The 23,875-nt window shown below is 39.9% G+C and overlaps 2 protein-coding genes across 18 annotated transcripts in view; one reads left to right on the top strand and one right to left on the bottom strand.

The window, feature by feature from the left end:
* Window positions 1-4,325, top strand: part of map7d3 (MAP7 domain containing 3) — a 54,927-nt gene extending 50,602 nt beyond the window's left edge. For all 16 annotated transcript variants that reach the window (XM_054739241.2, XM_015949456.3, XM_054739240.2 and 13 more), the window contains 6 exons: window positions 92-377; window positions 545-598; window positions 764-830; window positions 2,620-2,779; window positions 3,749-4,041; window positions 4,116-4,325. In XM_054739241.2, coding sequence (XP_054595216.2) covers window positions 92-377; window positions 545-598; window positions 764-830; window positions 2,620-2,779; window positions 3,749-4,041; window positions 4,116-4,123 — 868 coding nt within the window. In that variant the 3' untranslated portion in view covers window positions 4,124-4,325. The remainder of the gene's footprint in view (window positions 1-91; window positions 378-544; window positions 599-763; window positions 831-2,619; window positions 2,780-3,748; window positions 4,042-4,115) is intronic.
* Window positions 4,326-6,613: 2,288 nt separating this feature from the next.
* fhl1a (four and a half LIM domains 1a) lies at window positions 6,614-23,393 on the bottom strand. 2 transcript variants are annotated; one of them, XM_054739242.2, is made up of 6 exons: window positions 23,190-23,393; window positions 11,166-11,347; window positions 10,825-11,002; window positions 10,514-10,683; window positions 10,216-10,402; window positions 6,614-7,169 (listed from the first exon to the last, which is right to left on the bottom strand). In XM_054739242.2, exons 2-6 carry the CDS (start codon window positions 11,319-11,321, stop codon window positions 7,015-7,017), a joined length of 846 nt encoding a protein of 281 aa, XP_054595217.2. In that variant the 5' UTR covers window positions 11,322-11,347; window positions 23,190-23,393; the 3' UTR covers window positions 6,614-7,014. The 2 variants fall into 2 exon arrangements, with proteins under 2 accessions (XP_054595217.2, XP_070406730.1); XM_070550629.1 differs by lacking the exon at window positions 23,190-23,393 and adding an exon at window positions 15,133-15,379.
* Window positions 23,394-23,875: the final 482 nt, after the last annotated feature.

Genomic DNA, 23,875 nt, shown 5'->3' with positions numbered 1-23,875 from the left:
TAAGCAATTATGCATGAATCAGCAACACTCAGGCTGGCAGCTTGTACATGCTTTGATTTGTAAATACACTAATCCACAAACCACTCTTCAGGCTGAGAAAAGAAGAGGAGAAGCGTTTAGCAGAAGAAGCCCAACAGAAACGCCTGGAGGAGGAGAAGAGGCTGGCTGAGGAGAGAAAAATTAAAGAAGAGGAAGAAGCTCGACTTGCAGAGGAGGAACGGGTGAGAATGGCAGAAGAAGAAGCGATAAAGCAGGCCGAACTCCAGAAGGAGCGAGAAGAGGCTGAGGCGAAAGCCCTGGAGGAGGCAGAGAGAGTCCGTCAGGAAAGAGACCGCATCATGCAGCAGAACCAGCAAGAACGGATGGAGAGGAAGAAGGTATGAAGTCAAAAAGGAACTTCATGTATCACTCACATGGACTAATTTTAGTCGAATTTTAAACAGCTATTTCATCAGAATTGTCTCTTTGGATCAGCTTCATCAGTATCTGTATTTGTAATTTGAAAGGAATCCTTTCTAAACTGTCCTTTGTCCCCCAACTTCAGCGAATTGAAGAAATAATGAAAAGAACTAGAAAAGGAGAACAAAATGACTTAAAGGTGAGTTCCTGCAGTGTTTGAGCTAACTGCTCTAAACTGTTAGCCTAGTGAACTAGAACAAATTCTTGCTTTGCAAAGTTTAAATAATACATTTATTTAGTCTGGCTTGCCAGGCTACTGAACCGTTACCCTGCTGACTGATGTCCTGGTTGTTTATTTTGTTAGAGAGACGATGATAAATGTTCACAGGAGGACGGAGAAGATGGTCTAGACTTGTTGGGTGAAACCAAAAGTAAGTGTCTCACTGTTCTTGTGTTCATGTAACCTTGGTGTTTATAACTGATTTATTCATCATTCATGGCTCATGATGCTTAGAGCAACAAGCTCTCTAATCAACACATTTTCTTATCTTACAATGTTTTCTGGGAAGAATTTTTATTTTGTATATGAAGTACTTGTCACACTTTAATGATGTAGAAACCAACTTGCGTAACACTTTACAATAAGGGTCCCTTTATTAATGCTACTTAGTGCATTATTTAGGATTAATAAACCATTAAATAAAGTGTTAACAAATGCTTTTACTTAAGCATTACCTAACCATAATTAATGATTACTGAATTCATTGTGGACCCTTATTGTAAAGGCTAAACATGTGTCACTTTCTAAATGCCTAATAGACTCATAAGCATTATTTAAACACTACCTAACCGCAGTTAAACATTACCAAGTAAAAATTTGACCTTTATTGTAAAGTATGAACATTTATCCATTTATAAACACTTTCTAAATGCTTAATAGATGCCTAAGCATTACTTAACCGTAATGAATCATTACTGAATGAATTTTGGACCCTTAGGTTCAGTAATGGACATTAGTTAATACTGCATTAAATAATATGTTTAGTAATGCTATGTAATGCATGAAAGCAGTTGACAACACTTTGTTTAATGGTGTATTAATGCTTAATAATGCACTAATAGGGCTGAGCGATTTTAGGAAAAGACTGAGTGTGATTTTTCTAGCAGAAATTGCGATTTCAGTTCAGTTCACGATTTTCTGCAAACAAAGGTACAACACTAGCCCGTCAAGCCATCCTGTACATTAAGTGAAAGGATGGTCTCGATTATAATCTAGTACAACAAATAATTCACATTATTATTTACTATCTCATACAATAAAAACAGTTAAAGCTATTAATATTTTTTCCTATTATTATCTTTTTTTAATTGTTTTTTGTGATTGTGAAGCAATTGTGATTTTTATCTAGAGAGGAGCTTTATATAAAAATGTTCTTTAAAAATGCAAGGAGGAAAGCTGAAGGTAGAAACAGCTTTCAAATGTATTAAATAACAAATAATGCTGACAGTTTTCCCTCATTACCAAGGCAAGCTGGCTGCACATGTTTCCTCACTAAAACTATAACGCCTGGTTTATGCTGCGGTCAGCTCCATGAGAGAGACTCACACATTGAAAGAGAAACTGACACGTTAGCTAGTTTGAACTAACGTGTGCCATCAGAAACATTCAAACCATTTTTAAAAGAGAAGTTGAGCTTTCAAGTCAACTAACGTGCACGACTCCGCACTTGTGCTGATGAAGCATAAACCAAGCTTTAGCAATCAGCCTGAACCTGCTCTGTTGTGGGAGGAGTCTCTCTCCCCCACTCAACTACGCTCCCTCGCTTACCTACGGTGCCATTATTATCGGCTCTACCAGCGCTGTGTGTGGAAACTTGAAACAGGGAAAATAACCTAAATGTGCAGCTGTCAGCTGTGGAATTGGGCTCGGCTCTGGACAGTACCCCCCCCCCCCCACACACACACACACACACACACACACTGTTTGAAATCGCAATTTCGGTCCAAAAATGATAGATGGTTCAGCCCTACTAAGTAACTTTAATAAAGGGATCCTTATTGTAAAGTGTTACCCTAACTTGGTAATATAACATGCATAATTTGATCATGTGATCAGTAACATGTGAACAGTAACAGTGTTGTATTTGCTGTGGTTAATGCGAATACACATCATTATTTTTATAAACTGACTAGTGTTTTCTGTGTCCATTGTCCTTGCAGCTGAAATGGATGACATCACCACAGAGACCGACAAAGACATCGTGCTCTCTGACGAGCCTGTGGAGAGTCGAGGAGAACCTGTAGGCAGTGTGAACGGACAGTCAGAGGCTGAGGACAAGGAGAACAACGGCACAGACACAGATGAGATTCAAGCAGGAAGGTATGAAGACAACAGATCCCTTCAGTTGATTGGGAAAGTGCTTGTGATAATCTGTAGATGTGAAATGTTCTTGTATTTTGGAAGAGCTTTGGCCCATTTGTACTATCAGAGCTTCTGGGTAATTTTACCAGATTTTACCAGACCTTTGCAGCATGCATATTACTCCATTCCACCAGGCTGGTCTTGGAGAACTACTCTCAGGGACCAAACGAGTACCTGAACTTGGTTATGTACTTTGTAGAGTTGGAGGGCGGGTCTTGTGGTTGACTCGTGCTGATTGATTGTAACTCAGTAGGAAATTACACCAGCACACATCGACAAACAACCAGCATTTGTAAAAGTGGAAGAGTTGCTGGTAAACAGAAAGCAGAAAAAGAAACTAAGCAATTTTCACACCGTTTTAAAATAGCCGTTAATAAACTCCCAACACCAAAAATTGTGGCAGAAACCCCCCCCCCCCCCCCCCCCCCCCACAATGTTGTAATTTTTGCTGCTTTGTGGTCTGCTACAGAGCTTTTTACGTCACACAGTCTCTCTCCTGAATGCATTAAATGACGGCGTACTTTGACGGAATAAAACATGGATGCCTTTTGGTGCCAATCAGTGATGTCACTCTTAGCAGTCTTAGGAAAGTCCTGAAAGAGCTGATTTTGTATGGAGAAACAACAGCTGAGAGGACTGAACCACCAACCCGCCCTCCTAGAAATTCCCTGGAACTCTTACGGTGGAAACACGGCTACTTCCTTTTCCATGTGCAGCAATGAACAAAAGTGAATACTATCACTGGATGTCTTCTTTGGAAAAATTAGAAGTAAAATGATACTTTTGATCATCATTAAAGAAATGTGTTTTTTAACTAATTCTTTTTATTGAACTTCATGAATTTAAACACGTTTTACATTCAGCAAAGTTGAGCCTTGCTCGTGTTCTCATTATCCCTTCTGTTAAGTCCTACTCCTGTCTCTGCAGCCCCGTCCCTAAAGGGAATCTTGTTGAGAACTCGGAGTTCCTGAACGAGCAGGACTCCACCAAATCAGGGTTGGTCTCAAGTCTCAACGGGAAGTCAAACCAGTGGAGCTTCGAGGATCTCATTGATGTTAATGTCCATTCCAAAAGCCGGCCTCTCATTGAGTCAGAGGACTGTAACCAGGTTTTAATCAGCTGTGACGGGAGCACAGATGGGACCAAGGTAGCTTTTGAGGACAGGGGGACGCCCATAAACTCCCTGCATTCCTCTAATCAACCCATAGAAGCCATGCCAGGTGAGCAATCACATTCCCTCTCTAACATGGTAGACTCACCACAGACTGTAACCCGCCTGTCTTGGTCTTTGCAGAAATTTGATGCTGCAGTTATCACTGAGAAGCTTGTTGACGTTGTACTCCTAAAAGTTCCTGTCCAGTTGAGACCCTTTCAAGAATTCTCTTTCTGCTCTGAACAACCTCCTCCTCCTCCTCCTCCTCCTCCTCCTCCTCCTCCTCCTCCTCTTCCAGGAGGTGCACAAGGTGAAACGGAAAGACCACCCTAAGTGCTTCATTTGTACCCAACCTTTTGAGGAAACAAATAAATAACATTTATGTACGAGACAAGATCAGTCTTCAGGGAAATATTTTGTATTCCTCTAACGATCCTGCTCCAGGTATCTTTCTCTTTCCGTTGGTGTGAAGTTAAATACACAAAACTGTTCAATTTTCTGTTCAAAGTCAATGGTTTCTCTTTAATTTTTTTTCTCAGTTTTGTTCTTGTTAGGGGTGCATTGTTGTAATTTATTAATTTTTGCTTCTTTGTTATTGTAATTTTTTACATGTTTAGTCTTTTTGTCTCCTTAATGAGAATATTCCAAGACAAATGCACATCAGGTTGTGTAAATGATGTTAAATATAACAAATATGTTAATACATTCAGTTTGGGTGGGAACTAGCATCTGACGGTTTGCATGTGTTTCCTCAAAATTTACTTGACCGGCTGCTTTTTGCAGCATCCAGCTCCATGGCCTTACCTCTTTCACTTCCCAGCTTGTGACTGTCCTAAACTGTTAATGCTGAAACTCATACATGCATGGTTTAATAGCTTCCTTCAATCACACACACATACATACATACACGCCATTGTTGATGACGACTTCCCAAACTTTCTCCTGCTGTCCTGCTTTTCCTTATCTGGCCACTAGATGGCGTCACAAACACAAAGCTGAAAGGTTCAACTCGAGCCACAGTTCCAGCGCTGTGGTCTAGGATTCACATTTGGTTTAGATTCATCTTGTTTTAATTTACACACGTAAGTAGAAATAACGCTCACTAACATCCAAGTCGTGTTTGACTTTATTGTCATATTCAGCATCTATGTAACAAACTCATTGAACATGGGTGGATCTAGTTTCAGCCGTAGTTGCTCCTGAGACGGGTTCCTTCTTTATGCTGGCGTGGCTTCCTTCCCACTAACTCCGGTCGTCACCTTAGCTGCTACGTCTGACAAAATGCATTTCAGCTTTTGTAGTATAGAAAAGGGTTGCTTGTTGATGTAAAATACATTTCTACGTGAATATAAATGTTATAATGTTGTGTATTTAATCAGTATTAGGCCGTTTAAGCCATGTTTAGGATGGAGTGGCTCAGGCTGGGGAAAATGAAGTTTATGAATTGGGTTTCAGGTTGAGTGATGTCTGCTTACAGGTTTGCTGGGCTTCTGCATTTTATTCTGGAACTTGCAAAGCTTGCAGCTTGCTCTAATGAAAAAAAAACCCAAGTGGGAATCAATATCTAACAAAAATGAGGCGCATAAAAAAATAACAGTTTGCTACAAGAGCCGGTTGACCGAAGAAGCTGTGGAACCTCACGGTGCTTTTAATATCATTTAAATGTGTTTATGTGTAAAATAATTAGGAGTAAACGACCATCAGCTCAGGTTTCAGCTGTTCTACTGTAGTCGGAAAACCATGTTCACCCAACGGAAGGAGTGGGTCGCTCTTGATTTTCTTTTCTTTTTTGGATCAGTCTCCTAGTTGTCTTTGAACGGTGGTGTGAATAGTCACAACTATGGTGATGTTTGGGGTTGTTGCTGTCTGCCTTGTTCTCTGTGGGGTAACAAAAATAAGCTGGGCCTAAATTATCCCGGCTTTGATTAATAAGCTCAGTGACTTTCATTATTTAACACACAGAGCCAACTGCGTTCTGCTTTCATATATTATTCCTTTATGAAACGGTGAGAATCTGCACTATCAAAGATGAATTGTTACTGAGGAGAAGCTTTACTGTACAGACGAACTAGAAGATCTGTGATATTTGTAGAAAGGAGTATAGAAGCCCATGGACCTGTGACTTATTTTCGTTCTGTTATTGTAGTTTTAGCTTTTATTACGTTGACTCAAACCCTCCCCTCTGAAACCCCTCCTGTTCCACTCATATGTTGCTCCTGTTGGGGAGCTGGTCTAGTTGCTGCTTGAACAGATTGTTTTTCATGTCCTGCTGCATATTTTGGGTTTAACAACAGAACTGGTAGCTTTTTCACCCTCAGATTTGACTCCAGATAGCTCAGTGCCTTAGATAGAGATCCAGTGTTTTATTGCATTACAGTTGAAACTAAAGAGTGTCCTTACCTTGGCCTCGACAATCAGTCACCCAAACAGGGACTCTGTAAAGATTCGGCATCAAAGTCCCCTGCCCTGTCTATAAATAATATCTTTACTGTAAATATATCTAAGATATGATACAGACTGTTAAAACAATAAAGTCTTGCAAAAACATCCTTTTGTCATGATTCAGTTTCTTTCAGATGTCTCATTCTGAATACACACTTGGTTTATTTTGCAGCATCAAACAAAAGAATTTGTGTGTATTTGTAATTCACTCTTGATTCTTTTTAATAGCATTCAGAGATGTGACAGATAATCTCTCAAAGCTGGTGTGTTTATGCAGCAGCAGGCATGAAGCAAAAAATGCATTTACTCTTGGGAAGGTCCCAGTAAGGCTCTAATGGGACTTTTGAGTCCCAGAACCCTGGTACAGATTAAACCGAAACATCAATCCCAGAAATTCTGCCTTGTTAGAGATTAACACTTGATAATGATATAGTTGCAGCCTGTGCACTAAGTTAATATTTCCTTGTAACAGTTCCACAAAACTGACCACTGGCATGCATGCAAATCCAGGTCTTTTAAAAATGTCTTCTAGAACTTCAAAACAAAGCAACTCTTAGAGAATGCGTAGTGCGATTCCTTTTACAACCGATTGTGTCGTTTACAGCTTTTTAGCACAGTCGGGGCAGTAGATGTGATCTCCGTTGATGACAAAGCGCTTGTTGGCCAGGGAGAGAGAGCATTTCTTGCAGTTGAAGCAATACTCATGCCAGGATAATCCCTCATAGTTCACCACATTGGTTCCATGGCCAAATCCTGCACAGACAAAAGGGTGATTTTAGTGTCCCAGTTTGAAGTCAGACCCAAGTTTTGTTATATTAATAATAATCATAGAACTTATATAGCGCTTTTCAGGACACTCAAAGACGCTTTCACGCACTCTCACATTCACACACTGTTAGTGATGGTAAGCTACTTTGTAGCCACAGCCGCCCTGGGGCGGTCTGACAGAGGCGAGGCTGCCATTTGGTGCCGTCGACCCCTCTGACCACCACCAACACAGGCAAGTTGGATGAAGTGTTTTGCCCAAGGACACAACAGCAGAACACCCCTGGCGGAAGCTGGAATCAAACCCATGACCCCCTGATCATGAGGCAGCCCGCTCTACCACCTGAGCTGCTGCTGCGCTGTTATGAGAATAACCTTGGGACTTTATATCCTCACATATTTAGATCTGTTGCTTTAGGAGAATGCATTTAATATTATAGAGGGGATTTTTCTTTTACACCAACTGGTTTATTAAACAAATCGTTTTCTTAAATGATCAGCATTTCTCAGTGCTTTGTTAAAGGGATACTGTTGTATTTTACAGTTTTCATAGTTTAATAGGGATTACAAAACAATTAAAGCTGGGTCATTTTTAGATTCAATGTAAAAAAACTTCTCAATCAAATTCTATTTTTGACCACCTAGGGGGGATTTATTGGCTTCAGCAAGCCATAAGAAGAAAATAATAAAAATAACAAAAATATTTAACTGAGGCAGTGCAATTATAAAATAAACCGCTGCCTGTGAAGGGACCTGTTGGGGGAAAGTGGTACATGTTCTGTCAGATTTAAAATAATCATGGAAAGTAAAGATTTCATGCATTTTCCATACAGGGAGTGCAGAATTATTAGGCAAGTTGTATTTTTGAGGAATAATTTTATTTTTGAACAACAACCATGTTCTCAATGAACCCAAACAACTCATTAATATCAAAGCTGAATGTGTTGGGTAGTTTTTAGTTTGTTTTTAGTTTTAGCTATTTTAGGGGGATATCTGTGTGTGCAGGTGACTTACTGTACATAATTATTAGGCAACTTAACAAAACATAAATATATACCCATTTCAATTATTTATTTTTACCAGTGAAACCAATATAACATCTCCACATTCACAAATATACATTTCTGACATTCAAAAACAATACAAAAACAAATCAGCGACCAATATAGCCGCCTTTCTTTGCAAGGACACTCAAAAGCCTGCCATCCATGGATTCTGTCAGTGTTTTGATCTGTTCACCATCAACATTGTGTGCAGCAGCAACCACAGCCTCCCAGACACTGTTCAGAGAGGTGTACTGTTTTCCCTCCTTGTAAATCGCACATTTGATGATGGACCACAGGTTCTCAATGGGGTTCAGATCAGGTGAACAAGGAGGCCATGTCATTAGTTTTTCTTCTTTTATACCCTTTCTTGCCAGCCACGCTGTGGAGTACTTGGACGCATGTGATGGAGCATTGTCCTGCATGAAAATCATGTTTTTCTTGAAGGATGCAGACTTCTTCCTGTACCACTGCTTGAAGAAGGTGTCTTCCAGAAACTGGCAGTAGGACTGGGAGTTGAGCTTGACTCCATCCTCAACCTGAAAAGGCCCCACAAGCTCATCTTTGATGATACCAGCCCAAACCAGTACTCCACCTCCACCTTGCTGGCGTCTGAGTCGGACTGGAGCTCTCTGCCCTTTACCAATCCAGCCACGGGCCCATCCATCTGGCCCATCAAGACTCACTCTCATTTCATCAGTCCATAAAACCTTAGAAAAATCAGTCTTGAGATATTTCTTGGCCCAGTCTTGACATTTCAGCTTGTGTGTCTTGTTCAGTGGTGGTCGTCGTTCAGCCTTTCTTACCTTGGCCATGTCTCTGAGTATTGCACACCTTGTGCTTTTGGGCACTCCAGTGATGTTGCAGCTCTGAAATATGGCCAAACTGGTGGCAAGTGGCATCTTTGCAGCTGCACGCTTGACTTTTGTCAGTTCATGGGCAGTTATTTTGCACCTTGGTTTGTCCACACGCTTCTTACGACCCTGTTGACTATTTTGAATGAAACGCTTGATTGTTCGATGATCACGCTTCAGAAGCTTTGCAATTTTAAGACTGCTGCATCCCTCTGCAAGATATCTCACTATTTTTTTTACCTTTATGAGCCTGACAAGTCCTTCTTTTGACCCATTTTGCCAAAGGAAAGGAAGTTGCCTAATAATTATGCGCACCTGATATAGGGTGTTGATGTCATTAGACCACACCCCTTCTCATTACAGAGATGCACATCACCTAATATGCTTAATTGGTAGTAGGCTTTCGAGCCTATACAGCTTGGAGTAAGACAACATGCATGAAGAGGATGATGTGGACAAAATACTCTTTTGCCTAATAATTCTGCACTCCCTGTAGTTACTCCTGGAAGGAAGACAAAGACTGTAGAGTTGGTAGCTAATGGTTCGATAGTGTTTTTCAATAATTTTTTACTGATCCCTGTTATACCTATATAATCTACCTTGTAATTTCCAAATCTGATGTAATCCAATACCAATATGTGCAGGTCCCCCCTTGTTAAAAAAGAAAAAAATAAATTTTAGGTGACTAACATAACAAAGACACACTTGGTATTAAAACGCCCCCCTTGCATCACATCTCTCCTGTCATCCATACTTAAACTTTAATCATTAATTATACAAAATATAATTACTACTTCAATTTAAGTCAGGCAAGTTGTGCTAAACAAAAAACATCTCACTAAACGTCTGATCTCTGATTTTTTACATTTTAAGTGAGAGGAGACGTTGCTGAAGAATTTGATGTATAAAGATAATTTCCAATTTTATACTTTAATGCAATAACTACCAATAATATAGTACCGCACTAGTTGTTAACACATTGACATGTTCATATTTGGAGTGATTGCTTTACTTGCTTTAGTTTGGGTAAATTTAAAGTGTTTACATTTGTTTTTGCTTCTTAAATAAACTCGGCAGCAGCAGCATGCCACCCTGCACCTAGACTCAGGATTAAGCCAGTCATCTGCAACATCTGACCTGTGATCGGGTTCTTGCAGCCGTTGCACTTCTTGGCCACATCGCTCTTGTAGCAGTCCACACAGTAAACGTGGTTCTCATGGGAGGTGAAGCGAGTTCCAGCCAGAGGTTTACGGCAGGTTTGGCACTTAAAACACTCAGAGTGCCAGGGCTGGTCCTGGTAGCTGATCCCTCCAGAGGTGATGGGCTTGATAAAGAGACACGCAGATCATTAAAATCAAACAAGACTTTCTACAGAAGCTACGAAGGCTAAAAGAAGAAAACATGACCAAACAGCAGGCAGGGTCGGTATTTTTACCTGCTTGCAGTGGAAGCACTTCTTGGCAAATTTATTTTCATGGCATGGAGAGCAGTAGATGTCATCCCCTTTAGTCAGAAAACTCTGTGTGCGGATCGGCTTCTTGCATTCGAAGCAGGTGAAGCATTCCTCGTGCCACACCTTGCTCTTGTACTCCACGTTCTGGGACCCTGAAAACAACACACAAAAACCACAGAAAGGTTCACGGGACTGACTATTAGAGAGTGTGAATTCCTCTTTATGTAAAGATACCAAATATTGTTGATGTCAGGACCTTGAAAAACCCAAACTAAAAGTACTAACAGACCTACCTGGCATCACCACCTTGTAGCAGCCCTGACAGCGGTTTCCGTCCTCCCTGGAGCCACACTTGCCACACATAATCTTCCCATCATCCCGAGCGCTGAACGGCTCACTGGCCAGGGGCTTGTAGCACTTGGCGCAGCGGAAACAGTCCTCGTGCCAGTAGCGGTTCTTATGATGCAGCTCCTAAACCCATAGAAGTGGAGGGTTAACATTAAAGCAGTGATTCCATGAATCCAGAGACGCTGTGGATGCCAACACCAGAGTCTTGATGAAGAGACCTAAGGTGGGCATGTAAAATATTTAATGCACATTTCTGTTCATATAGAACTTTATTCTTTTTTTTCACCTTGGAGTCTGCACCAATAGGGCGCCTGCATTCTGCACAGGTGTTGGCACAGAGTTTATCAAAGCACTTGGTGCACACGTGCTTCTCATCCTTCTTCACATACTTCTTGCCGTGCAGGTTGTCACGGCAGTAGTAGCAGTCGAAGCGATCCGTCATGGTGGAGGTGAGGTAACTCCTGGGACCTGAAGAGACAACAGAGTCACGGATCGTAACGATCTTCTGTTCATCCTCTCTGATGTCATGTTACCATTTGACCACCAGAGGGGGTAGTGTTGTCTTTTACAACAAGATTATCTACTACTGATACTCCTCTATGAGGGATGGGATGCTCTTGCCATCCACTACTCATCTTGGATTCAATTGGGAGGGGGAGGGGGGGGGATTGGAATGACTGTTCTTATGTCATTTACATCTTGTCTTGTTTATTGATATATGTTCATTCCAAATAAAGATTTAATCCACAAAAAAAAAAGATGATCTGAATAAGTGTTGGGATAAATACTGTTTGCTTCTATAGAAAAAGTGCATAGTAAACATAGACAAGAACAGTATGAAAAACGAAATTATAATTTGGTACAAACGGAAATAAAATTTATACATTCATTCCTGCGTAAAAGTTTTAAAATCACTCCTTTTTTTATAGTTCAAAAAGTAACATTTTCTTAATTTTCTTTAATTTTGAATTACATTTATTTAATTTAATTGTGGAGGTTTTCATTCGTTTTGATTTTTCACTTTTTTGTTGTCTTGCTACCTGATGACATGTTTTGCGGTTTAAGCCTGAAAGTTACCAAAGTGGACAAGTGGGACACAAAAGAAGACACTTAAAATTTTAATGAACAGAATTGAAAACCAGGAAAGAGCCAAACGAAAAATAACCCTTCAATTTAAATTTTATATTAAAAATTTAAAGAGTCTTTTACATGTCCACTCAGGTAGAAAACACATGTTTAATTTGGAAACATGTATTTGACAAATATTATCATGATGAATTAGAATTATTATATTTTAATGACATTATTCCAACAAGTGGCAGAGTAAAGAATCATGCTGTATATATGCTTGTGTGCAAGTATACCATCAGCACCCACCTATAAAAGAGAAACAAAGCAGCTTTTGAGCAGCTGACTAGTGTATTGACCCTTCTGCGTGAACAGGTGTAAGTGGAGCCTATACGTTGTCTGGTTCAACCTTTGAGTTCAGGGGTCTTCAGATACTAAATAGGGTTCATAGATCAGAGTGGAGTGTCGACATGAAAAAGCAATCCTCTGAAAATGGTCAGGTACCGAACAGAAAAAACTTTCAAAATCCTCAGAAAAACAACTTGAAAGCCTGAATAACTACTGATCAAGGCAACTTTGAAATACCACTTTGGTGCTTGGAAGTAAATTATAAAGAATTTAAAGCTGATTAAGACTTTAACTCTGTACTCAATAAAGGAACGCTTACTTATCCGAGCTCCTTGCTCTAAAACCAACTCAGAAACAGGATTTTTAAAGAAGAACATCTGTTTTTCCACGTTCTCCCATAAAGACGCGGCTAGATCCGGCTGTTACAGCAGCATACCAAACCCATGAGACAAGTGTGAGAGAGGTGAAACTGCAGCACACAGATGGCTGCTTGTTGTCTGTCCTGCAGACTTTTTATCAGACTGGCCCTGAAAAGCTAGTGGGTGAACTCTAGCCCTGGAGCCTTGCCACACAGTCTTTTGTCTGAACTCCAAATCAGACCTTTTATTAAAAGTCGGATTTCAGTAACGAATTATGTCCAGAGACAGTGGGTGTTTTAACATATCACTTGTGTGCAGACTTAAAAAGTTGTTTATGAAGCCTCAACTGACAGCTGAACAGCACACAAGCAGTGCCACAGATATTTTAATCTAATCGGTAACAACAGCAGCAAAGGAGGAAACGATGGGTGGAATGACATTTTGTCCTTGTAACCATAGGGACATGAAAATATTTGTGTAAGGCAGGCTGTGGCTATTTAAGTGTGATGTAGTAAACAACCTCCTGCAGTGTGGTATTTGCTTCTGTTGTGTGTGGATGGATATAACTTGGAGAGCAGCTGTGCTTTGAGGATAAGAACCAAAACACCCACCCACCCACCCACACACACACACACACACACACACACACACAGGCAATAGGAAAACCCCTCCCTGTCTGTCCAATACCAGCTCGTCACATCACAGCAGCTTCCACTGAGCCCAGTTGGCCTATGAGCCTATTTTAACTTTGACCCTCTTTAAAGAGCACTGATCCTCCTCAGGGTGATGACTGCTGGGGCAAACCTATTGTGGCTTCGGCTGACTCCCGTCCAGAACTTTAATCTTTAGTTCCAAACAGTGGAGCAGCTGTCAAACAGGCGATCGATACGGCATGCACTGAGGATTATATCTCTGTGTCTCACTGTGGAAAAGTCCTCAACACTAGGAAAGGTCGCAGCGGGACCAGTTTGAGACTGTCTGACCCAGACTGCTACATTGTTCTCCGTCTTGTTGTGTCACACTGATCATGAAAACAACAAATTTCTAAAGCTACAGAGAGAGAGAGAGAGAGAGAGAGAGAGAGATCATGAAAACAACAAATTTCTAAAGCGAGAGAGAGAGAGAGAGAGAGAGAGAGAGAGAGAGAGAGAGAGAGAGAGAGAGAGAGAGAGAGAGAGAGAGAGAGAGAGAGAGAGAGAGAGAGAGAGAGAGAGAGAGAGAGAGAGAGAGAGAGAGAGAGAGAGAGAGAGAGAGAGAGAGAGAGAGAGAGAGAGAGAGCACAATGATTTATGTCTTTCAACGTGAACCAAGTGATAATTCTCAAATGAGATCTCCAGCTGTTAGATCACACATTTCCACTCTTTTAATGACACTATGATTTAAATACTGATCATAAACTCTCTTCTGGTTTATTCGACAAAGAACTAAAATATTACTAATAAAAAGGTAACAAATCCTCACAGTTTACTCACTTTTAGGCCTCTTATGTTGGACTACATCATAATAAACATAACTATATAATATTTGTTGGCTAATGTATCTTAACAATTCTTAAGGTTTCTAATATTTTCCAGTGAACAAGGATTGGATTAAACCCACGTGTAACTCAGTAATGCAATAAATAAATAAATAAATAAATAAATAAATTGTAAGTATGAAATTTCTCTTCAATTATAGCCCCTAGCTATATCACTCCATTTATAAAATGCTCAAATCATATTGAATAAAATGCAGAAACTGAGAACTGGGAGTAAAATGCAGTGCTACATACAAACATGCAATTAGAGAGGGATTCGTTCTGTTCAGTGAGTCAATTTGTAAGAATGATTGTTTCTATTTCATCAGACATCAAAAGATACAGAAAATAAAATTGAGTTCAGATGATGCTCTTAAATAAATAAATAACTGTCACATCTTTCTATCAAAAATCATAATTCAAGGAGCTCCACAATGTCACAGTTTTACATAATAATGAGTATAAGAAAGAAAAATCTGAGATGCATTAATATTGCTTTCATTTGTTAATTCTTAGTCTGGTTCTTTTTAAATTGCTACATAATGTTTTTTTTATGTAAAACCAAATAAAATTACTTTTAATGTATTTTTAAATACCATTTTTCTGTCTTTTTTAATTATTTCCCTGACTCTCCAAAGAAGTTTATTTGTCCTCTGTGTATAATGCTGCCCTGCCTTACAATCTGTTAAGAATATTATAGATGTTAAAATCAACTTTTAAGAGGTAAAAACTAACATGTAGAAGGGTAGGCCGTACCGACATGAGGAAACTTAACTGATTAAGTGAAGATAAAATCTGTATGTTTTTGAGTTTACATATTTTTTAATGATCAAACGGAAGACTGAACTTTTTTTTTTTAAATAAACCTGAATAAGTCATTTAGAAGGATGAGAAAATTACACATTAGATCTGTTATTACATCGAGCAATTTACTAAATCTGAGTACCTTTGTGTAATTTTACCTGAGTGTTTGTAGAAAGTCATGATTGGTTTCAGTCAGGCGGCAAAGATCAGAGCTGTAACATCCACACTGGGTAAAACCGAGAAAACCACGAGCATCATGTAGTTACGGAGGCCTGTATATACCCTTCTGTGACCCACACAAAGCCTCTGACCCCACATCCAAATCCAACCTTCACCCCTCCTATCCTTTTTAGGACATGCATTAGAGTACCAGTGGTACAAATTGGATTCCACTGCAGTAACATCAGATGTTAAAAAAAGAGAAAACACAACCTGAAGGTTTTGTCCTCTGAGGATAATAGATACTCCCTCTGCCTGAAATGAAATGTTGTGTTAGAACGTTTACAACATGCACGTGTGACATGTTGGATCGCCTTAGAGATGAACAAGTTTAAACTTGAATTTATTGGTATAAATCAGATTTATTTGTAGATTACAGTAATAGGTCAGGGAAAAGATGTTTGCATGTGAATGAAGAAAATTCTAATATGTTACACTGATAAGGGAACACATTTTCTCTAAATCATCACTTATGTTAAATTTAAGGTTCAATAGCCAAACAGACTTTAGTTGGTAGCCCAACTGTTAAAAACAAAATTCCAAACTATTGTGGTCTTTGACCTTGACTTTCAGTCTTTTAGGGAATAGATTATTGAAGATTAAATATAATAATAATAATAATAATAATAATAATAATAATAATGCATGCTGAGAGAACAAAGAAATTGCATAAGTGTGTGTATTTATTTATGTTTATGTTTATGTTTATGTATTTAGCAGACGCTTTTGTCCAAAGCGACTTACAAGTGATAATCGGCATGTTGCCCTTGAGGCTAACAACAATAGTAACAACAACAACTTGACATCAGTCATGGAGAGGAGGGAACAAGGAGTGGACAGTAGAGAGGGGGGACCGGTGCAGTGAGGGTGCTAGTTAAGAAGATGCTCTCTGAAGAGCAGGGTCTTCAGGAGTTTCTTGAAAATTGAACAGGAAGCCGCAGTTCTGGTAGTGCTTGGAAGGTCATTCCACATTTGTGGAACGATGCATGAGAAAAGTCTGGATTGTCCTGAGCGTGGTGTACGCACTGCTAGCCGACAATCCTGTGATGACCGGAGCGGCCGGGCCGAGATGTAAGCCTTTACAAGAGGACTCAGGTAGATGGGAGCCGTACCATCTCGGACTTTGTATGCTAGTGTTAGCCATTTGAATTTGATGCATGCTGCTAGCAGTAGCCAGTGGAGCTCAATGAACAGGGGTGATGTGTGCTCTTTTTGGCTGATTGAAGACCAGACGCGCCGCTGTGTTCTGGACCATTTGAAGAGGTCTCACAGTACAGCCTGGAAGACCAGTTAGAAGAGCATTGCAGTAATCGAGGCGGGAGGTGACAGTAGATTGCACCAGGAGCTGGGTGGCATGTTGTGTTAGGTATAGTATGCTCTTTTGTATGTTATACAGCGCAAAGCGGCATGAACGAGCAACAGAGGCAACATGATCTTTAAAGGTCAGGTGTTCATCAATCACAACACCCAGATTTCGAACTGCATTTGAAGGAGCCAGAGATAGGAAGTCATTCTGGATTGAGATATTGTGCTGTATAGATGGTTTTGCTGGGATGACAAGCAGTTCAGTTTTAGAGAGGTTGAGTTGGAGATGGTGGGATTTCATCCATTTTGAGATGTCAGAGAGACAGTTTGATATTCGTGCTGAGATTTATGTTTTGTATTTATAAAAAAGTGGTATGCATCAGAAATCTTTTTGTGTGAAACCCAGATATGTTTATGTTTATTCATTCGGCGACTTACAATTTATAACCTATAGGGCATGTTGTGATCTGTGGGGGAAACCGGAGTACCCGGAGGAAACCCACGCATGCATGAGGAGAACATGCAACTCCATGCAGAAAGGCCGCAGCCGAGTTTCGAACCTGCAACCTTCGTGCTGCGAGGCAACAGTGCTAACCACTGCACCACCATTTTACAAGCATTGTCCTGTTAAAGATATTAAAAAATATATATTTAAAAATAAAAAATAGCTAACATTGGTGTGACAAACCTAATAAAATTATTTATCATTATAAAAACTAAAAATACATGTATTTATTCTCTACACACTCTCAAGTCCTTACATTAGATCACACAATTTGTACAAGCTGTATGTCATAATTACCACCACTACAGTTGTACATAAGGTAAATGACACCTGCTTTACCTACTTGTCTACTGCAGAGAAATATATGTTCTGTTTTAAATGAAAAAGGAGTTTTGTGTTGAAGTAAGTCACTGCCACTGGGAGCTTTTTCACATGAATGAATGCAAAGTAACACAAAATGTCTGCAAACCAGCAAATCAAAAGTAAATCTACTTGGAAACATTCCAAAAATTAAAATGTCAAATTTGACTGCTGTAAAAATAAAAAGAAACAGGGTCATCGTCAGACAAAAACAAGTGAAACAGCAAGTTAGCCTTTGTGTGTGTGTGTGTGTGTGTGTGTGTGTGTGTGTGTGTGTGTGTGTGTGTGTGTGTGTGTGTGTGTGTGTGTGTGTGTGTGTGTGTGTGTTGTTTTGTGTTCAATGTGTCTTTTAACAAGTTTTCAGTGTGTCTGTATGTGTGTGTGTACTTGTATTTCCACAATATATAGGTCAAAGAGCTGGAGGCACCCTTATTGGGACTTTGTGAGGACCAACATACCGAGCCCTACAGATTTAACATGTCATTTTGAGGGCTATTAATTTGTGTTATTTTTAAAGCTGGTATTAGTTTAAGGTTCAGCTTAATAAATGAGCCAAAACATGAGTCATCTCAATAATGGGTCTTAAAGGATGTGAAGATAAGTGTGTGTGTGTGTGTGTGTGTGTGTGTGTGTGTGTGTGTGTGTGTGTGTGTGTGTGTGCGTGCGTGTGCGCGTGTGTGTGTGTGTGTCTGCGTGCATGTTAAAAGGGCATCTGGTTGTAATTACGGATTTGATTTGGTCCATTACCACAGAACACCCTATTACATTTGTCCCTCTTTTATAATCTGTCACCCAGTTACACTAAACCCACAAAGACTAATTAATGTGCAGGAAGGCGCCACAACTCCCTGCCAACAAATACCTTCTGAGAGTACTTTCTGGTCGGTGTTACATCAGAGAATCTCTCATTCGCCTAGTTTTATTACTTCCATTAGATTATTCTCTTGTTCCACATTTACTAATGTCAGATATAGTTTATGCTCATCCATTCTGTTCTTCAGTTTCAGGTCTTTCTATGTCATCCAGTCTGAATTTATGTTTATTATCTTCATGTAGCATGGGTTTTGCAGGAAGAGACTGGCATGTAATACATAGAAGATCTTATCATTTCAACTGAGGCAGTTTTTGGACAGCAACAGTTTTCAAATGAAATGATAAAAAAAAATTCAGAACATTTCCATAGAACCCTCCAAAAACATAAGACTTTGATTACACATTTTTAGTAGTCTTTTATGCATCAGAACACATCTATTGTTAGCTTTCTGTTTACAGAGTGCTACATGTTGATGTAGTCTATTCTAAAGAGATCATGATACTTCCTCCCTGAATCTACTGATCTGATGCACATAACAGCTAATATGAAGAACCCTCTCTTCTCCTGCCATCAGTGAATCATCACCTTTTAAAATAACTGCTGCAAATGCAAATCATGGATTTTAAGCCTTGCCTCCAGCCCATGAGCCAACTTTTTTCTTCAAGCAGATTAGAAGTTTCCTGAGAAACAAAAATATCTTGTCTGTATCTTCCTGACAATATGAGATCAAATCGCTAAGAGGGGACTGAAATAAACAGCCAACCTCACTGTTGTTGCCAGCAGCAACCAAAGATTTGTCTATGTGTCAATGAGCTCGTTTCTCAGGGTGACCTCTCACCCCTGGATCACCACGAGTCTCAGTCACCCTCCAAATCTGGTTCATGGGCAAACAGTCTGAGCTGCATTATCTCTGTCAGGGGAAAAGTGACTCATCACACACAAACACACACACTCACACGCACACACACGTGCGCACACACACACACACACACGCGTGCGCACACACACACACACACACACCTCAGTATAGGTTGCAGTGAACTTCAATTTGGGGCTCAAACATAAAGAGTCCACTCTTTCTGCTGATATGTAGAGCCATATTTCACAGTAAAGAAATCAAAGCAAGTCCAGAATCTGATTAATGACAGAAAATGCCATGAAGTTCAAATTAGTTATGGTTACCTGAGGTTTCTTTTTTCAGTGCACAAAGGGGTGCAACAAAAAAGTCACACTTTTGTGTTTATAGATGAATAAAACCTTATGATGTAATGTTTATGCTCCACTGCTTTTATTCTCTCTGCAGGACAAAGATAATAACTGGTGGTCCAGTTGTGCTCTGAAAAAGTATTGACACCCTTTAAAGGTTTTTGCCATTCCTAAATGTTTATCGTCTCCATAACTATATAAATATTTTAAAAATAATCTGAGTCAAAACAAAATCTGGCAATGATCATTTGATGTATTAAGGGAAATAAAGCTAACCAGTCCTCCTTGTTTTCAATGGGAGAGTTCCAAAACCTAAAGCTCTGTTGACTTAAAACAACACTATAGGTATTATTAACTTTTTTATAAAGAGGCACATTTGATTAAGTAGCTTAGCTTTTATTGATAAATGAGGATTTTTATTGGGTTATCTTTGTTTGATACTGTTTGCTGATATGAAATATTTAGGTTTGATTAAAACAAAAGCAAAAACAGAAGAAATGTCTTAGAGGGAAATCGTTTTTTCAACACTTTCCCCTTCCTTTTTCTCCCATCAGATTGAATTTGGGAAGTGCATGTTTGTAATTGAATCAGTCTTTTGCTGTTTATTACAGACTTACAGCTCTGTGCTCATTAGCTATGCTGTTTAGTCTGTCTGCTGGCCAAAGCACACACAATTTCTCATTCCTGAAGTTATTCTTAGAGTTCTCTCTTCTTATCAACATATTTAAAAATCATGAGACTATGTCCTAAGATTTGTTATCTTTAACCCAACCAAGAGCCCAGTCAGAGTTTAGGACAACTTTAAATATTTAACCCGTGACAGCAAGGTTTAGTTGTAAAAACAATTTAGACTAATCTGATCCACCAATATGTATAAGTGCTGTGATAGCTTAATAATGACATCATCTGATATGTTTTATTGATAGTAATAATATTAATAATTTATTTTGTATACAAACACACACGCACACACACATATATATTATCCAGAGTTGGGTTGCGGGGGCAGTAGCCTAAATTGAGAAGCCCAGACTTCACTCTCCCCAGCCATTTGAGCCAGCTCTTCCCAAAGAATCCCAAGGCGTTCCCTGGCCATGTGAGAGACATAGTCCCTCCAGCATGTCCTGGGTCTCCCTTTAGGCCTCGTCCCGGTTGGACGTGCCCAGAAAACCTCATCAGGGAGGCGTCCTAATCAGACGCCCGAGCCACCTCAACTGGCTCCTCTCAATGTGGACGAGCAGCGGGTCTACTCCGAGCCCCTCCCGGATGACAGAGCTTCTCACCCTGTCTCTAAGAGAGAGCCCAGCCACCCTGCAGAGAAAATTCATTTTGGCCGCTTGTACCCGCGATCTTGTTCTGTCGGTCACTACCCAAAGCTCGTGACCATATAGGTGAGAGTAGGAACATAGATTGACTGTTAAATCAAGAGCGTTGCCTTCTGGCTCAGCTCTCTCTTCACCACGACAGATGAGTACAACACCAACACCGCTGTAGACGCAGCACCAATCTGCCTGTCGATCTCATGTTCCAGCTTTCCCTCACTCATAAACAAGGTCTCAACATACTTTAACTCCTCCACTTGGGGCAGGACTTCATCCCTGACCGGGAGAAAGCAATTTACCCTTAGACTATAATGATACTGAAATAAATATACAAGCCTACTGTGTATACCTTTATGAACAACTGCAGTCCATGTTAAATCTTGTCATTATTCACATTTTATTGTGACATTAGTTTGTTTTTCTGCCTCAGATTTCGGTGTCCAACAGCTCAAGTGTGAATTAATCATCTGTTTAAACAATGCCCACATCATAGCACAATACTCAACTACCCCAGTATGTGGTAGTAACACAACATAAAAATTCAAGTAGATATCCTGCTACCTTGTAGCACGCTAGCTAGCTTGTCCAGCACCCCAGAAACAATATATCCTTTGATGCTGCTTGGCTAACAATTCTCCAGTTTTCCCTAGCAACCAAACATGATTGGCTTGGCTGTTCAGCTGCAGCTCAGAGGTACTTTTTGCCCCAGGTGTGAAATGAATGAGTCTGCAGGAGGAAATTCACTATTTTATGAGACAGCTGGTGAAAATGAAAAGTAAACATTTCAGATTGCATGTAGGCATGTGCAAGGGGGTTATTTTGATATTTACACAGTTTCATTATTATTTTACTAAAGTACATGATATAATCTGTATATTTATATCTCTTATCTTATTGTTTACTTTATTCATTTGTATATTTAGATTAGCCATTTTTATATTTTACATGTTTTTACATTACTGTATTTTTGCACAACTCTGTTGCTGTGAAGCTCGCACACAAGAATTTCACTCGCATGTACAGTACCAGTGTACCTGCACATGTGACGTGATAATAAAAGTGATTTGATTTGATTTAATTGCTTTAGTTTTTCTGGCACTAAAAATTAGCACAGTATAGACACATATAGACAGGACAGATACAGGCAGACCGCGAGAGCAGCCATACAATAAACATTTCATTATTTTTTAGTGAATATGCATGACTTTTTTTATTCACATGTATTTCTCAAGTACTCATGCATAATTCAGCTTGAGTTTTCCAGTGGCTGAAGGGGACAGCAGTGAGGCGTTTTGCCTTCTCTCAACACACACACACACACACACACACACACACACACACACACAGAGAGAGAGAGAGAGAGAGAGAGAGAGAGAGAGAGAGAGAGAGAGAGAGAGAGAGAGAGAGAGAGAGAGAGAGAGAGAGAGAGAGAGAGAGAGAGAGAGAGAGAGAGAGAGAGAGAGAGAGATAGCATTGCCTATTTAGGAGTCTGGTGAGAACACAGCTGCATATGTTTCATCAACTTTGGCACTGAGGCACACCCTCCGTTCCTTCATCCTCTCTGCTCAGTTTACAATAAAAAAAGAGGGATGAGACTTCTGAACAGAAGCATCCATCTGACTGAATAAACTGCTAGCACTGAGGCCTGCTGGATCTCTTGCTACAGGTCCAGTGATGGAAAGGAGACCTCATATAGGCAATAAAAACATCACAGAGAAGCTTTACTAAATAAAACAGTCTTCTGCAAGGAATTAATGTTTGTTACTTATTTAGTTCATGCATTGGTGCACAAACTACGGCAGGGACCTATTTGTTTTAAAAGTGGCTTTCTCAAGCTTGAACCGAGTTAATCCATCACATATTCAAGTACAAAGACTGTATGAGTTCAAAGGCTGGTGAAGTCATACTGGAACCACAGAGGGTGCCAGAAAAAGAAACATAGCATTAAGTTCTTTAAATGACATCATGCATTTGGTTTGGCAGCTGCTCAAACAAGATGGGAGGAGATGCATGTTTTAGTAGCCCACACAAAGTACCTTCAGGCTCTGCATATTCCTGATGAAACAGTTATCAGCATGCATTATTTGGTTTTTAATAAAAATCAGTTTTTCACAACAGCCATGCAGCTTCCTGTTTGAGCTGAAGTTGTCAGACTGAAGCTCAATTTCAGCCCATCCACGAGAAAACAACTTTCATCACCAAAGCTGTAATAGAAGTGAGCGTTTTACATTGCACCCCTCAAACAATGAATTAAGGAAAAATTACATTCCTGAGAGTGATTGGAATCAGTTTGAGTGAAACGTTTATAGGCTGCGCCAAGAGTGCACCACCTGTTGCGCTAAAAATGCACATTTCCCTTTGGGTCTGACTAAAAAATAAGGTCCATCGGATGAAGATAGCTAAAGTGGACACGGTAAACTCAGTGAAAACTCTTCTCTTGGTCTCTGAAGCAGCTTAATAAAAGCAGCAGCTGGACTAACCCACCTTACAAAGCTGATCCCTTCTGCGCCAGATGCGTCCGCTGGGTTCGGGCTGGAGGTGAAAATGCGCAGAGGCTGCGCAGCTTTAAAAGAATAGAGGGAGACGAGACGCTAAGGAAAAAAATAGACAGGAAAAGCACGAGCCAAACCCTTAAAGACCAATAAACAATGACCTCCTCAACCAGGAATTTACAAGCGCTCTCGGTTGGGTCTTATTGGCTCTGCGTCCAGAACCTAACGGGTCTTCCGGAAAACCATTTTCCTGCGTCGAAAGCTGAGATGCTGGAGGCAGGTTTCTTCTGCAGGAAAAACACTTTCTTCTATGATTTTTCTCACAAAAAAAAATCATTGCGTTTATATATTTTTTAAAAACAGAACTGTTACTGTAAACTTAGTTTCTCCCTCCTCAGCTCTTCACTCCTTCTTTGGTAAAGATCAGAGGAAAAGGACCCAACCCAAAAGTAGCTAATCTGCTATAATCCCGTTTAACACACCTAAAAGTGACCATGCTGTGATCTGATGCTACCTTTACTACCAGCAGCTTTATCTGTCAGATCTCGTCGTTTGATCTGCAGCCAAAAATTGTCTGAAAGAGAAAAGATTTCAAACTGCCAGGAAGGAAATGTGAGAGGAGTATGGGAGCCCGGGAGGTCATATTTGTTGTGTTAAATGCTGTTAGGGTTACTCAAA

This window comes from Nothobranchius furzeri, chromosome 1, assembly GCF_043380555.1.
Source record: "Nothobranchius furzeri strain GRZ-AD chromosome 1, NfurGRZ-RIMD1, whole genome shotgun sequence".
Lineage (NCBI taxonomy): Eukaryota > Metazoa > Chordata > Actinopteri > Cyprinodontiformes > Nothobranchiidae > Nothobranchius > Nothobranchius furzeri.
This window is presented reverse-complemented; position numbering and strand designations above follow the sequence as displayed.